The following is a 16,619-nucleotide window of genomic DNA, read 5'->3' on the forward strand; positions in this document are numbered from 1 at the left end:
ATCACCAAAATCACTGGTTTCGTAAGCGATGTTCCGATAACTGCAAGATAGTTTACCTCTTGTCCTTTTCCTGCCAGTAGAACACACCATATACGGCAGCGGCGCGCCAGAACCGGAAGTACGCTACAGTTTACTATCTTGACTTCCTATCGAGTTCCCGCCCACGTCTTCCTCGACCAATGAGAACGCACCGGCTTCGACACAACACCGCCGACAACAAACAGCTTCCTCCAGGGCCGCCGGAGTTCGCGGGAAACCGGCTGTAGACGTAAATACAGCGAACATAATCGCGTTGGGGATTTAGTTGCCGTCCTTTGCTGGTTAAACCTGCGAGTCATGAAACAAACCGTTTTAAAGCAACGCGGTTAAACACGGTAGCGGTGTCACCGCCTTAAACCGCCGTCTGGACGGGACCGCTTTGCCCTGACACCCCCCCTCCACCCCTCCACCCTCCTCCCGTGTGGGCTAACATCTGACGCTAGTTAGCTGGTTTGTCACGTTGGCGAACAGGAACGCTGCGCTTCATGCAACCGGACAAAGAGCTGCCGCTGTCAAGTCTCGGAAGAGACTCGTTGAAATGAGTCTGTTCAATTTGGACCGTTTTCGTTTCGAGAAGAAAGCGGCGAACAAAGAGCAGGGTAGCGGGTCCAACAGTCCGGAGTCGGAGAAGGAGAACAAGCCAGGTAACTCGGAGCTACATGTCAGGCTAACTTGCATTGGTGATTAGCCGGGCATGTCAGACGTGCTATCTGCTCTGCCAAGAGGTGCCGAGCTATTGTTGTCGATACACATCAATGTTGTTCTTAGTGAGAGCGTGACGCTGTCGTAGCTCGGTAATACCAACTCGGATAACACGACACAGTGAAGCACAGAAGTCTCAGTACCAAAACACTGTGAAGGTATTTTAGAAATAGTCATTGTAGCTTTGAGATCATTTCACTCTGCTCTTCATCCTCCCAAGTCCAGACAAAGCATACAGTCAGTATTATGACGAGATCTGACATGCCAGCACTTCCCATACATATAGTCCAAATAAGTAAATATTGCATAATTGATACAGAAGCCAACCACAGTCTCTGGTCTGATTCCTGATTAAATGAGTCGTTTAATTACACTGAAATTAGTATGTAAATGTTCTGGTGGGTTTTTTTTTTTTTTTTACTGACTTGTAAAGGTGTGACTATTGTTCTCAGGTGTCCCACTCCTTGCAGTTATCACCCCAAGCTCAGTATATACAGTTGCATTTAATTTGTAGAATAGCTGGGCCTTAAATCTGTATGTCATGATGGAGGTACGATCTATTTGCCAAGCAGCAGAATATTGATAAGTACAAAGAAAGTAGCTTCAAACTTTGCGTACAAACCAGAAAACATACGTTTACCCTCGGTTTTTGAATTGCATCCCATTTATCCTGCCTTGTATTACTGACAGGAATGCATGTAACCACGTGTTTCTACCATTATGCTTTCCAGCTCAGATGAAACCTGTCAAAGCCCCACCAAAGTCTCAGTCCCATGCACGGGGAGTGGTTTTTGAGGAAGTCCTTTCCATTGATTTAGAGGATGATGATGTCATCTCTGAACCAAAGACCAAAATATCATTAACCAGGAAATCCAAGTATGTGCTCACTGAAAGGACAACGCCATTCAAGTTCATATTCATACTGATTAACACTGTTTTCAAGACCTGTTGGTTTTCTTCAATAGGAATGCATCCAAATACGTGGCATCGGATCACACCGATGATGAGGACATCGAATTGGGCGAGAAAATGACCAAACTGCTGGAGATGTTTCCTCAGATGACGAGAGAGGAGCTCCTGGACGTAAGTCTAGATTATGTTTTTGTAACGTTTCGGCATGAACTCATTATTTTGACTCCAGGGGTGCCATAAGCCAATTTGTAAGATTTGTTGTGCAGTGTCACCCACAGTCAAAACCTATCTAGATTTATTTCACAGGTTTTGACTGCACACAAAATGTATTATGGGAAAATTATATTTTATTTGTATATTAGGCACATTGTCTAAGCTTTGGATTTTACCCTTTTCAGAGCAGCATCTTCTGTTCTCTTTTCAGGCCATTGAAAGTACGAGCACATTGGATGGAGCTGTAGCTGCCTGCCTTTTAAAGTCTGGATATAAAGAAGGTAAATAAAAAAATAAAAACACCATGGGCACTTTAAAAAGAGAAAATAAATTTGATTTGCCTTTTTGGTGTTGATGACATATTAAACAATGTCTGGTTTATTCCCTGTACAATGAAGCAAAATCAAGATGTTATTGCTGAACGTTATGTTCAGATGTAGAAAGAAATAATACAAAAATTGTGGAAAATGTCACAGTGTTTGTTTCCACTTGGCTACTTTTGTCAGTCAGTTGGCCTCTTTTGAGATCAGTTGTTGCTTTTGTCCTCTCAGCTCCGCAGCCAAGCAGGAAGAGAACGCATGATGGATCCAGCAGTTCTCAGGACAGTGATGAGAATCAGCTGAGAAAGAAGAGGAGACCATCAGTGGTAAGATTATTGAGTGTACCTTCATGGTTTTAAATGCTGTAACGTGGACACGTTATTCAGATCTTATCATTTTTGTGTACCTAAAGCCATTTTACATGTTCTGCTGCAGAATTTACATTCTGTACAAACTGCATAAAAACAGGTCTGTTACGGTGTCCAAAAAATTGTCTGAAAAATACCTCTTTCTCTTTTACTCGTATAGAAATTACAATTAAATGTTTGCGACTGTTGATGTAAAAAAAAAAAAAAAGCATATTCGCGATTGTTATTTAATGAGCACTGATGCACACAAGAAGAACTGAGACTATTTTGGGTTTCTCTTCACTGCCAAATGCTTATCTTAGCAGTGCTTTTGTGATTTGATGTGGTAAGGCATTTACCCGTCTTGTATTTTAACTTAAAGGCCTCTGATGGAGAAGAAAATGATGGGAAAGAACCGAGCTGGGAGAAGCAGGAAGCCATGGTCAGAAGACTGCAAAAAAAGTTTCCTGACCAGGACAAGGAGGTGAAAACACACACTGTAACACTTTATATTTTTTATTGACATTCATTTTATTCCACTCTGACTCTTTCCTCTCAAACTGTATGGACGTTTTTAGGTTTATTCGTTCATTTATCTGTATGTTAATCATACATTCATAATAATTTGTCTAGATTAATTTATCATTAAATAATTAGAAGCTTATGCACTGCCATTTAAAGGCTAATGTGTATGATAAACACAAGTGTCACTTGAAACTTTGAACAAACACTTGCATAAGAGGTTAAAGGACATAAGGAATGGTTAAAGTTCAGTTAATTTACAAACACTTATGACCACATGTATCACTACTTATCAGTCCCATCTGTATTTTGCGCCGTCTCTTTGTGAGCTTCATTGAAAACGACTTGATTTTTCCAGCAGCTTTTCTCAAAAATTGCAATGCAGTTTGGAAATCCTTTTAAATGGACCACGAGCTCAAAGTTTCAAAAAAGTCATAAAAAGGACGTAGCTTTACGAATCAGTCTGCGACTGCAATATAGAACACATTGGCTGCATTTCAAAGTAAGGGCTTTTTAAACAAATGTAAAAAAAAAATCATGTAATGTAACACACTGTGTGATTAAAAGTGTGTCAATTGGTTGCGAAATTGTCATGATAACATTTCCCGTAAAAGAGGTATGGGGTTTGTTTTGATGACGTGTTTAAAGAGTTACTGACTGTAAAGTTATTTTTACAGTTATTTTAGTTGATAAAGCAAGTTTTGTTTGGAAAGGCTTATTCGATGTTGTAAGACCTTCAGCAGAGCTTCTATTGAGTCCATTTATTGCATAAAATAACAAAAGATACTTAAACAGAGTAAACAAACTTAATGAAAACTCCACAAAATGTCCCATAACTGCTCACTTTCCTGACACTGGACAAACAGCATAAAGAAGAATTTTGAAGTTGTTTTTTTTTTAGTTTTTTTTTAAGTGTGTCATCTGCAGACCCTTCCATCACAGTCTTAACTGTAAGTGACTGAATTATTGCAGGAATGAATGAATATGTGGGGAGTATTTAGTTCATGTGATTTGCTGCAAACCAAAACCAAAAAATATCACGATCATTTGTTAAATCCAGGCTTCGAGGATGAAGTCATTCATTTTAACAAGCATTGCCGATTTATTGGAATATCTGCCTCAACCTTTATAAAACCCAATGATGGTGAATTGATTGTGTGTTTATCCGATGATGACGAAGCAAAACGGTGAGAAAGGGGGGGGGGGGAAATGCTGGCAGATTTTTTTTTAATTCTGTAAATAATTGATCTTGTGTTTCAGTTCTGACGAAAGATCTGCTTTGTGTTTGGTGTAGGAGCTGCGGATGGTGCTGCAAGAGCACGACTGGAACGTTGAAGATGCTCTCCAGGTTCTCCAGATGTTCTCAGACACAGGTGCAAACACAACGGCTGCCACCTGAATCTGGCTCATGCCATGTATATGTGTACTTGGAACTTTTGCATTGAATTGCTTAAGTGATTGTAATCCAGGCTGCTGTTGTTGTTGTTGTTTTCTGTTATCAGATAATACCAGTTTCAGCTCACCGGATTCAGACGGGAAAAAAAATAGCAAATCAAAGAGCAAAGACAAGTCGAGCAGGAAGCACACGGAGGTGAAGTGCCACAAAGACCGTGCAGATAGAAAAAATGGGAGAGATCAAAAGAACCCTAAAGACCCCAGAGAAATCAGTGAATCAGAGGAGGACAGTACAGATGATTCAGATGCTACAAAGGACAGTGAGGACGATTCAGACTCGGAAGACAGGAAGGATTCCAAACTCAAGGGTAGCGCTTCCACTCTGTCTTCATGGATTATGAAAAAATCAGAGTCGGCGTCATCATCATCATCATCATCCTCATCCTCCTCATCCTCCTCCTCCTCCTCTGTCAAGAAGACAACTACCTCTTCTTCCCTAAAGCCATCCTCCTCTTCCTCTGTGGCCCAAACGCTGTCCAAATTTGCCAGTGTGACCAGCATAGCTAAGAAGCAGGCAGAGGAGAGAAAGAGGAAGGCGCGTGCCTCAGATGAACGTGTCAGTTCCGAAGGGGAGAATGACGATGAAGAGGAGGCAGTAAGCAGCGAGTTTGAGGACTCGGACCACGAGATGCACTCGAAAGGTACCATGACACAACTGAAGAAGGAGGTACTCGCATTCTTCCAGCAGTCGTCGATAGACGAGCTGTCGCTGATCGCCGGGTGCTCCGTTAAAAAGGCCCAGAAGATTGTGGAACTGAGACCCTTCAAACACTGGCAGAGCCTGGTGAGAACACATCTGTAAACCGCAAACACATCATGCAGAGGACTTATTCACGTTAAATTCAACAGTTTGCACGAGTTTTCGATGGGGAAAAGTTGTGGAAACAAAAAGCTACACTGTTATCATCTTGCTGAACACCTGGCGAGGGACATTGTGACGGTTGTAATTTCAATCACACCACATTTATTTAGCGTGCACACTACATCAAGGTCCTCAGTGTAGAGACAAGACATTCCTGACAATCTATTGAACAGCAGAACTCTTCACCTCCTGACACCTTGTTCTCTCTTTCATCTGATTTTCAACAGTTTCTTTTCCCAAACATCTACCCGTCATCAGACAGTAAATATTAACACTATTAGTAATAAGTGTGACAGGATGTCATGTTGCAACAATAGGGCTGTGAAATATTTCATCTCTTTGTATAGCAGTGATAATGTAGTGCTGTTAACATCCTTTGTTAGTAGTGTTTGGGTTATATGGTGATCTTGAAGATGACCTTGTGACCATGTGGATGTATAAAAGCTGTCGTGGCAGCATGGTCTGTTTTTCAGTGTAGTGACAGCAGTTAGGGTGAACTCTTCAGAGAATTCAGTGACTCAAACATTTAGTCTTTATCCACTCTCGGGCCATCGACTGATTTGGCAGAATATTTACTGACAGATTGTGCAGTAATGGCCACCGTCTATATACTTGCCAAACTGTGTTAACTATAACATTTTGTTTGTTCCTCTTCAGATTGAAGTCTTTCATAAAGAAAATGGACTTTCAGAAGACTTGCTGCCGGGCTGCAGAGTCGTCCTCAGAGAGCGTAAAGTCGTCCACGGGCTCATGTCCAAATGTGAGACCATTTCTTCAAAAATGGTCAAACAGGTTACTGAGGTGATGGAGAAAGGCACGGGGGCCATGGAGCAGCCCAGTATACTTAACAGCCAGTGAGTAAAATTCACAAAAACACACACGGGCATTAATGAACGCTTCATAGAATGAAAAAAAACTTCTTCAGCAGCATTTTTGTGTTAAATCGTGGCTTGTGTTGGTGCCAACTTGCTACCAAACATGTATAGACACATGTATGCACTGATATGACCATGAAATGAGATAGAGCCTCCACTGAAACGTCTCATTTTTTGCCTGCTTTGGATGTTTGGCAGACTGTGCAGAAAGATGTCTTTATAGTTTGACTTTTCGGTTTCCAAATTGCCCTGCTTGAGGTGCGTATTTTCTTTGAGCACATTTAGTTTAAGTTGTTTACATGCAAGCAGGATTTGTGACGTCCTAACTTAAGTTTGGAAGACGGTCCCGGCCCGGTGTACAAACTTCTAAAAGTGTGCTGTTGAAACCGGAAGCATGCATGGCACACACATTGAGAATAGACTTTCATTGCACTCCCTGTGTCTGTCTTTCAGATTACAGCTGAAAACCTATCAGCTGATTGGTCTAAAGTGGCTGTTGCTTTTGCATGAACATGAACTGAGTGGTATCCTCGCTGATGAAATGGTAAGACAACCAGGAAAGGATCTATGGGGTTTGACGTCGGGGGAAAGGAGCAATATATGTGAGGTGTTGGATCATCAACCCAGAGTCCAAAACAAATGAAGTACTGTAAATGTTAACATGTAACCCAGGCGGCACAGCAGGCTCCTACAGCTCCATGAGTGTTACTGCGTCAGTATCAAAGAGGGTTTTGTGTAGATATGAAGCCGTCCTGCAGGTGAGTAAATAATCAGAAGGTAGGGACGAAAGTTATAAAGAGTCACATTTATCGTTTTAGCCCCAAGATGGTGAGAGAAGCGAACTTTGATTTGTGTACTTTGTTTAAGCTGCATATTTGTTGAAGTCTGTCAGCCTTTTTTGTTTGTTTTGGTCACACTGGTGGCATTTGATCTGCAACGCAGATGTTCAAATATTGTTTTGCTTTTCTTTCTTTTTTTTTTCGTCTCAATCACTTGATCATTATGTTTCATGTCTGACTGTTGTGAATTCCTCTCATCAGAGACTGTGTGGACTGTGAATGTACATAGTTCATTTTTACATGAACTGCATAACATGGTTACGTGAGCTCTGTCTCCGGTGTCCTGTCGGCCGTCTCTTTAATCCCTTAATTGATTCATTACGGGACAGTTGCCTGTGCGGAAATCGGTGATGATGCAAGTTGTCTCTGCTGTATTGAAGTTATTTTTCTGGTTAACACGGAGAGCTGCACCATTCAAAATGAGAACCCCAGTTTTCTTGTTTAGACAACAAAAAGGGAATACTTTTGTATTGACCTTTTAAATGGAACAGCTCCACGAACCTGACACTGAACATGATAATCAACTTCAGTCAGTATTTTTTCTGTGGGTGTCTCTCGCTCGCTGCAAGTGTTTTTTTTTTTTTTTCCTGACTGCTGGGTTTTGCTGCTCTGCACCTTGTGGCGTAACGCTGCGTTGTCATTTGTTTAAGGAGAATATTAGGAGGGCTTGTTTTTCTTACTGCTTATGTCCCAGATAACAAAATGCAGCAGAAATGTTGTCATTTAGAAATGAGATAACATAGAGGTGCGAGTCAAGATGCCGTTTTTATTACAGTTAATCATGCAGCCCTACTTCATGGCGTTCTGTTGTCTTCACTTTGTATAGCGTTGACGAATTTAGCTTGACGTAAAGGGCTTTTTATTCCCTTATTTTCTCTAACGCTGTCGGTTGTTGAAAGGTTTGAGGTTAATCAGGGCTTCACATTTGAAAGTAGTAGCATTACATTGTCGGTTATGTTTCTTTATACATTTTGACATTTTAGAGGCAATTCTCACCTGTGTAGCAAACGACTGTCTGGAATCACTTTAATGTCCTCTTTCTTCTGATTAAACAAGTTCAATGTCATTTTGACACTCTGTGCTCTCTGATAGTATCTCTAACGCTCAATACAGATTATCCACCTCGTCCTGTCATGTGGAAACTCAACACGGATTGTATCTCTCCTTTTCCCTCTCTCCACCGCTCAGGGTTTGGGGAAAACTATCCAGGCTATAGCATTTCTGGCTGAGCTGTACCAGAATGGAATAGAAGGTCCTCACCTCATCATTGTGCCTTCTTCTACACTGGGTAATGTCTTTTCTCAAATCACACGCTTGACTGCTTTGCTTCAAACAATGTAATCTAAGAACATACGCTGCTTTGAGAACTCTTGGAGTTCTTTATGATTAGGATAATTCCCCCCCCCCCCCCCCCCCCGCACATGAAGCAAGTCTCTAGGACTGCATTCTTTCGTGGCTTCAATGTTGCCCAGGCTGGGAACACCATATCCCACCGTGATGCAGGGAAATTAATCCATGCATTTGTTACTTCCAGGCTTGATGACTGTAATTCTTTGTTGTCAGGATTGCCCCGGTGGATCTCTGAAAGCCTCCAGCTGATTCCGAATGTTGCTGACAATAGAGAGAGCATATTTCCCCCATTTTAGCTTTCCTATATTGGCTTCCTCTTAAATCATGGATAGAATTAAAAAAAAATTCCTCTGCTGACATATGAAGCCCTTAATGTTTAAGCTCTATCTTATATTCTCATTGGTCCCTGTTATCCCAACAGAATGCTTCGCTACCAAAGTGCAGGCTTGCTTACGGTCCCAAGAGTTTCCAGGAGTAGAGTGGGAGGCAGAGCTTTTAGGTATCAGGCCCCGCTCCTCTGGAGTCAGCTCCCAGTTTGAATTCAGGAGGCAAACAAACTCCCTGCTTTTAAGACTAAGCTTAAAAATGACCTTTTTGATAAAGCTTACAGTTAGTGCAGAGTAAAATGACCTTGAGCCATCCCCTCACTCTGGTCTCCATTCATCCCCATGAATTTCCCACTACTGTGTGCTGTTTTAATATTTCCTAACATTGACATTTTATTGATATTGATGTTTAACATTGCTAACTTTAGACAGTTGTTTATTATCCTTTTTTCTGAAATTGAAAAGTGCATAACTAAGTTCCTTACTTGTATACTTTGTAGTTTTTATATTTCCTTGCTATTTTAATGTGGCTGTTCTGTTTGAACAGTGTATTGGGGCCATGTTCAATTGGGATCTTGCACTGTAAACAAAATTGAAATAGATGAGGTTTAACATAACAGTATCCCTTCTGTTGCCTGACGCTATATATAGTTTTATGTTTGGAAAAGGCAGTTTGTGAGGGGAAAAAAGGAAAATAATTATGATGTTTCAATGAAAGCAATACTCTGTTCACCTTAGCTGTCGCCCTTGTGTATCTAAATCAATTGCTTTAATTTGACATGTATACAAACTTAGGTAAGCGGTCACTGAGACTGCAGTGTTTTAGGTTAGGTTAGATTTTCATCCGTTTATGAAATATATTGATTATTTTATTTGCTTTGTAAAAAAAAAAAAAAAAAAAGTATTAATGCTGTCTTGACTCTCTCTGTTGTAGATAACTGGGTCAGAGAGCTGAAGCTGTGGTGTCCAAACCTCAAAATTCTAGTCTATTATGGTAAGACTGTTCATTCATCTTGCTACATAAAAGTCTTGTCTTCCTTATGTCGACCCTTCAAGGTCCTTCAAGTGTTTACTGCAATCAAACGTGTGCAGAGATAGCTGAAGATGTAGACCAGCAGTAGCACTGCATCAAAAACCCAGCACAGAGCTGTGTTGGGCATCTATGTTGCTACAAGATAAAACATAAAGTAGAAAGCCAGGTCAGGAGCAGCCACCTGGAGGCAGATTGTTAAACTCAGAAAAAGTATGATTTGTGTTGATTGTATTGTGATATTGATGTGCAAATAAGTAGGAAAAAGATGTTTTCTCACAGTTCGAAACAAAATGAGGGTGTCCGTGTTCTGTATAGGATCTGTGGAAGACCGCCGTTACCTCAGGCACGACATCCTCAATGATGCTGTTGAGTTCAATGTCATTGTGACCACGTAAGCGCGCACACACACACACACACACACACACACACACACACACACACACACACACACACACACACACACACACACACACACACTCACCCTGCATGATGTTTTACTGATCATTACAGCAAACATGCTTCTGAGAGACAGAATCCGTGCGGCTGGCGCAACTTGTCAATCACACGTTTGCTTGTGTTTGATTTGTTTTCCAGCTACACTTTGGCCATAGGAAACGATAACGACCGCAGCCTTTTTCGCAAGCTGCGTCTGACGTATGCTGTGTTTGATGAAGGCCACATGCTGAAGAACATGAACACTCTGCGCTACCGACATCTTATGGCTATTAATGTTAGTTGACTTACACATTGTAATGTATTTCTACCCCATGAGATTCACCTAAAAGCCTAAAATGTCTTTGTCTCGCTTTCCTTGTAGGCTGAGCATCGGCTGCTGCTGACAGGAACTCCTTTACAGAACAACCTCTTAGAGCTGATGTCTCTCTTAAACTTCATCATGCCCTCCATGTTCTCCAGCTCCACAACACAGCTCTCCAAAATGTTTTCTATGGTCAGTGTGGGTGTGTGTGTGTGTGGGTATTATCTTAAAATGCAAAAGCCTGTCTTCTTCCTTTTAATGTTTGAAACTGAATCCGTGTTCAGTTGTAACTGTTCCGATTTCCTGATACGAAACCATGAATTCGTTGAAATACAAAACCGAAAATGGTGCTTCATAAAATAACAGGCTTAAGAAAGACACCTTCCGCCTCTGAGCTTAAGGTTTCTCCTTACTCTTCTCTGTTCTCTTCAATTGAGTCCCTTGAGATTATTTTCAGCAAGCAAGGAATGTCAGAGATTAAATAAAAGCAAGCTATAATAACGTCCCAAAGCAGTCACAGTACAGGTAAAGTGTGGTAAGGTAGACAATGAATAACCTGTGTGTTAAATGTTGCGTTCTGTATCAGAAATCCCACGAGGAGCAGAGCCGTTTTGAGAGGGATCGTATTTCTCAGGCCAAACTCATCATGAAGCCTTTTATCCTCCGAAGAATCAAGAGTGAGGTGAGTTGATCTGGGAAAGTTGCAAATTTGTGTTGCAAACTGTGCAAATATAATGTGGGTGTTTTAAGAATGTTTTAAATACAAATCTTCAAGTAAAATTATTTCAATCCCCCAGTTTTGTAAAATATTTAACTTTTAGTTTCTATTATTATAGTCTGCAGAAAAAACTTCAATAATAATTGAATCCCGTGATTTAGACATACATTAATTCAGTTATAATTCAGTGAAGAATCATGAAAACAAGATTTATTTCAGCAGCATCTGTTCCTTATTTCGATATTTTGCTGAAGCACACTTGTCGGAATAGTAGAGTACTAAACACAGCGCAAGTATCGTGAATAATGTTTTGTCCTTCTCCCAGGTTCTCAAGCAGCTGCCAGCAAAGGAAGAAAAGATCAAGTTCTGCCCAATGAGTGAGAAGCAGCAGGTTCTCTACCAGAATCTCTTTAACAAACTCAAGACTTCCATCAATGGCGAGAGTAAGCCTCATTTAAATGGCTGGATTTACTGCTATGTACTCTATACTACAGCACTATTTTGTGTAAATTGCAGTATTTGTTTTTGGTTAATACTTTTTCTCATCCGTTCTTTTCTCAGAGCGCGAGTTGTGTAATGTGATGATGCAGTTGAGGAAGATGGCCAACCACCCTCTGCTTCACAGACAGTACTACACCACAGAAAAGCTCAAAGCCATGAGCAAACTCATGCTCAAGGTCAGTCCTGCTCCCTTTCGACTGTGGTGAACTACAACAATTTGAACAGGGAACATTTTCAGCCTAACGGCACAAGTGACAGCTTATGTCCACAAGAAGATGGCAAAGCATTTTTCTGTTGAAACTTAACTCTAATATCAGCGGTTTCATTTAAATTATTTGATTTAAAAAAACAAACAAAAAATGTAAACACGTTAAATGTTTCCTCTTTTTCTTCAGGAGCCAACTCACTTTGATGCAGATGCTTCTCTGATCCAGGAGGACATGGAGGTGATGTCAGACTTTGAGCTGCATCGTCTGTGCCAGCAGTACTCCTCCATCGGCTCCTACCAGCTTGAAACCAATCTCCTGCTCGACTCTGGAAAATTCCACCACCTCACAGGGCTGTTGGCCTCACTTAAAAGCAAGGTAAATACAAATGTGCAGAACGATTTCTGTGCTCAAGAAGAACATGTCGTCTGTTTGGTTTTTTTTGCACAGATAAAAGACTATACAGCGTAACTTTCCTCTCATCCAACAGGGAGACCGAGTAGTATTGTTCAGTCAGTTCACCATGATGCTCGACATTGTGGAAGTGCTGCTGAAACATCTTCACCATCGTTATGTCAGACTGGATGGATCCACACCCATAGCTGACAGGTCAGATGTATGTCAGATTCCAACACTGCACTCAGATCAGTTGAAGGCAACAAGGCATCATCACCGAGCCTTTGATCTTATCAGTCACAAATCGTTTAAGTCATCCTTACAGCAAGCACCATCATTTCCCTATTGCACCACATTCTTTGCAGTTGGACTGTTGCATATGCTCACATTGTGATTTTGATAATAAAATGATATGTTCAAGGTTCAATGTTAATTTTGATCGCCTCCTCTTGGAGAGAATTACCTCCGACTGAAGGAGCTGCAGCAGCATCAACATCTTACTTTCCAATAAAACCACATCAAATAAGAGCAGCAGCTATTGGTTAACCCTGAGCTGATTCAATGAGTGTTGCATCGGGGAGAAAAAAAATGATGTCAAACTGAGGAAAAAGGAAGCAATGTTTGTTATTGATCTTGTACTCACGAGGATTTCTTTGTCCTGCAGGATTGTCTTAATTGATGAGTTCAACACCGACCCTGACATATTTGTTTTCCTGTTGTCGACACGTGCTGGAGGCCTCGGTATCAACCTCACCTCAGCCAATGTTGTCATCCTACATGACATTGACTGCAATCCCTACAATGACAAACAGGCAGAGGACAGATGTCACCGTGTGGGCCAGACCAGGTGAGATGAGATCTGTATTGGCTTCTACCTGTATTCCTGTCTTATTATGGCGGAAATGGAGCCGGAACAGCTTCTGCTATATGCGTCCAGATTGTGATGGGATTCAAGTCTCGGAATAATACAGTACGTATTGCAATTATAGGACCCCGTTAGGTAAAACGTTCCTTTTAAGAGCTGTGCTTAGTGTATTGATTTAGTGTCATGACTAATGTGCCTCCCTGTGTGTCAGGACTGTACAGGTGATGAAGCTGATCAGTAAGGACAGTATAGAGGACGGCATCCTGCAGCTGGGCCACAAGAAACTCAAGCTGGAGCAGGACATGACCGCCGCTGAAAAGGGTAAGATGATGCGTACACATACATACTGCACTCACACACTCTTACTCTGTAATAAAAACATTAAAGTGATTTAATCTTAGATCAAATTCTAAATAATTAAAACATCAAATAGCAGAAATGACTTCTTTTAGGCCAAAAGTAAAACAATATATTTTTCCCTATAAATCTACTTTTATTTGGTTGTCATAACAGCGAATATCCACCTACTCTTCACTTTATAACAGACTTTTGCAAAACTTGAAAGAATCATTGATAAAGAGTAGTGCCCATGCTATTTTTGAGGGTGATGTCGATACGAATATGAGAGCTAAAATATTCCAATATTCTTTATATCTAAATTGTATATACATTGTATATAAACACCCTTTTTTTTTTTTTGCCATGACCCCTCAGATGTGGTTATCAATGTCGGTTGACACTCGTGACAAATTAAAGTAATGGAGGTCGGATGTTTTACATTTTATTGTCCACACGGACGTCAATGCACTGAAACAGTAAACCTCACTGGGAATGTTGTGACTATAGACAACTTTAAATATAAAAACAAATTTAAACGAACTCGAGCATCTTTTCTGCATAATCTTTTGTAAAAAAAAAAAAAAAGTAATCTTATGGCCGCATATGAGCCAACACATACTCCTATACTATTGGTATTGGAGTGTATGTTTATCGAGATATATCTAAAATCGAACGGTCGGACTCTAATAAAGAGTTGATCGGCAAGGTCAGAAGTCAAGCCGTTTCTTGCACTGCGCTTCATGAGGGTCCACTGTGTTTTAACTCAATCAAGAGAAAATGTCAACAATTATTTGTTGGTGAAAGTTTCTTTAATAGTTTATCTTAAAGTCAAAAGTATAAAAAAAAAAAATAAAAAAAAAAATTGTATATATTCAAAATACTTGATCCAGCAGTTAACCTTGTAAGATCTTACGCCTGGGATCTTCCAGTGTAAATACAGTTTGAATTAAATCTATAAATTATTAAGATTCCTGGGTTGAATGTCGTTATGAGGAGAAAACGCTTGGGTTCGGGAGGAGAGGCGTCGCTCTTCGCACGCAATCAGTCATGCAAGGAATGTTGTGCGTCCAGAACTAAGAGCAAAATAATGAAATTACACTGTGGAGAAATGGTTCACAATATCGGGTCAGTAAATTATAAACGTGTATGAAGAATGAAGGAAATTGCAGGTGCTGCTCAGCGCTGGTGTCAAACTGTAGATGATGAATCTAAAACTTAAAAAGACCTGGGACTAATTGTATGCGGCTAGTTTGCCATATTTCTGGGTACACCGTGTTCGAAACGGTTGTCTTGGGTTTTCCTTAATTTTCTGTATTATTTGTGAATTTAAATAAATAAATAAAGCATCATTTGTTCTGTAGGTGGTGAAGGGACCATACCTGAAGATATGGCATCTCTGCTCAAAGCCTCTCTGGGACTGTGACACCCAAACACGTGCAAATTGAAATGGTAAAATCAGTATTTGATGGAGTGCCTGGGATTCTGGGCAGACTTGAGTATTGTGACTGAACACACACTTGTGTGTCTTTAGAAGGACTGCAAACTCTACATTGCCATCAAACAAGTTCTGATCTTGAGGTCTGATTTACTGTGCAGCATGGTAACTGTGCCTAAAACACTATTTTGTACATGCACACCGTTTTTTTTGGTCTTACTTCGACTACGAGGCCATTATGTCATCACAAATTCTGCCTTCTAAATACGGTCGTATACACTCCACAGGTTTATGTGAGGGTTCAAAGCTGTAGAAACCTGAAAGAGCATGGTGTTTGGATGTTCAGAGCTAACCTCGAGTAATGCAGCATGTTTTAGAGCACACCATCTTTGACGGAATAAAATGTATCATTTAAGTGCACATAACACGTGGGGTCTACTATTATTTACATGAAGATGAAGGCACTGTATTCTGGTCAGGAAAAGGATGCCAGTCTTTGACGGATGAATATTTCCAAATTCTGTTATCCTTACTCGCTCGAAGAGAGGGTGGAGAATAGAGAATAATTGTTTTTTTTGTTTGTTTTTTTTATAAGCTTTTATTCCATACAGTTACATCTTGCCTGTCGTTTCTGCCAGATTTAAAAACTATTTGTTGACATTAAAGCTTTTTTGGCTGCTGTGATCCGTAGCGGCATTTGAACAGCAGCAGGCAAGTTGCTATTCACAATGAACTCCTCTGCTACCATTTCTGACTGAAAATGATTTAAAAGTTGTGTCACAGTCAGCCGTGTATTTGGATTTCCTGTTGCTGTAAATGTTGTGTTGAGTTTCATCTTCATTTTATTTTTAATGTACATTTTTCAGCGAAGGCAGACTGACCTTTTTTTTTGTTTTGTTTTGGGGTTTTTTTTGGACTGAGGATACATGGTTGTTTGGTTGTAGTTGATGCATTTAATATACAGATATTCCAGATAACTGTAAAGAAGAATGTTTTAAAAATGTGGTGCTTGAGCTGGTTTCTTTGCTGTTTCTACTCTTTTAAATCTCTTCAGCCAAGCGAGATAGAGACAGTGGTTTAAAGAAGCAGCTGCTGCATTCACATAGTGTCAGTGGCTAATGTGTTGTAAGTGTTCAAGTGTTCCTGTTAAAGCTTTTAATAAGTCATTTGTATGTTTTTTAGGTTCCTGTTTGAACTTAGTAATAAATATTGGAATAAATATTTGTCTGGTGTCTACAGCAAATAGGCAAAAGAAAATGCCAATAAGAAAATGATACAATAATATTTCATCTTGTATGAATTTCTCATATGTTCTGATAGAGGACTAAAACCTTTCTAACAGCAGGTTTGGGGTCCTGAGTATACATTTGGAATAGGCCACATTACTGAAATATGATGAAATTAAAACAAAAACAAAAAAAACATTACGTTTTTTTTTTTTTTTTTTTTTCCCCCATGGGTAGTGGAAAATTTATGACTGGAGTTTTATATTTAAACCATCCATAGAAGTGCTGAAAATCTCACAAAATATGCTCATAAAAACAGGCTTATATAATGTCAACAAGAATGTAAAGAATTGCAAATAACTGAAAAATAGAAATTTAGAA

The 16,619-nt window shown here is 40.1% G+C and overlaps 1 protein-coding gene across 1 annotated transcript; it reads left to right on the plus strand.

Annotated features, from left to right (window-relative positions):
• Window positions 1–217: 217 nt before the first annotated feature.
• smarcad1a (SNF2 related chromatin remodeling ATPase with DExD box 1a) lies at window positions 218–16,235 on the plus strand. The gene is made up of 23 exons (XM_069699506.1): window positions 218–683; window positions 1,473–1,617; window positions 1,707–1,824; window positions 2,078–2,147; window positions 2,418–2,512; window positions 2,916–3,017; window positions 4,350–4,428; window positions 4,558–5,294; window positions 6,030–6,226; window positions 6,701–6,791; window positions 8,275–8,374; window positions 9,697–9,756; window positions 10,111–10,186; window positions 10,390–10,525; window positions 10,613–10,744; window positions 11,139–11,234; window positions 11,596–11,713; window positions 11,832–11,947; window positions 12,167–12,355; window positions 12,468–12,586; window positions 13,038–13,220; window positions 13,450–13,559; window positions 14,939–16,235. Exons 1-23 carry the CDS (start codon window positions 578–580, stop codon window positions 14,998–15,000), a joined length of 3,237 nt encoding a protein of 1,078 aa, XP_069555607.1. The 5' UTR covers window positions 218–577; the 3' UTR covers window positions 15,001–16,235.
• Window positions 16,236–16,619: the final 384 nt, after the last annotated feature.

This window comes from Brachyistius frenatus, unplaced genomic scaffold (genome assembly GCF_029030835.1).
Source record: "Brachyistius frenatus isolate BFR_SWC_R1_liver_20210118 unplaced genomic scaffold, ASM2903083v1 Contig_30, whole genome shotgun sequence".
Classification (NCBI taxonomy): Eukaryota; Metazoa; Chordata; class Actinopteri; family Embiotocidae; genus Brachyistius; species Brachyistius frenatus.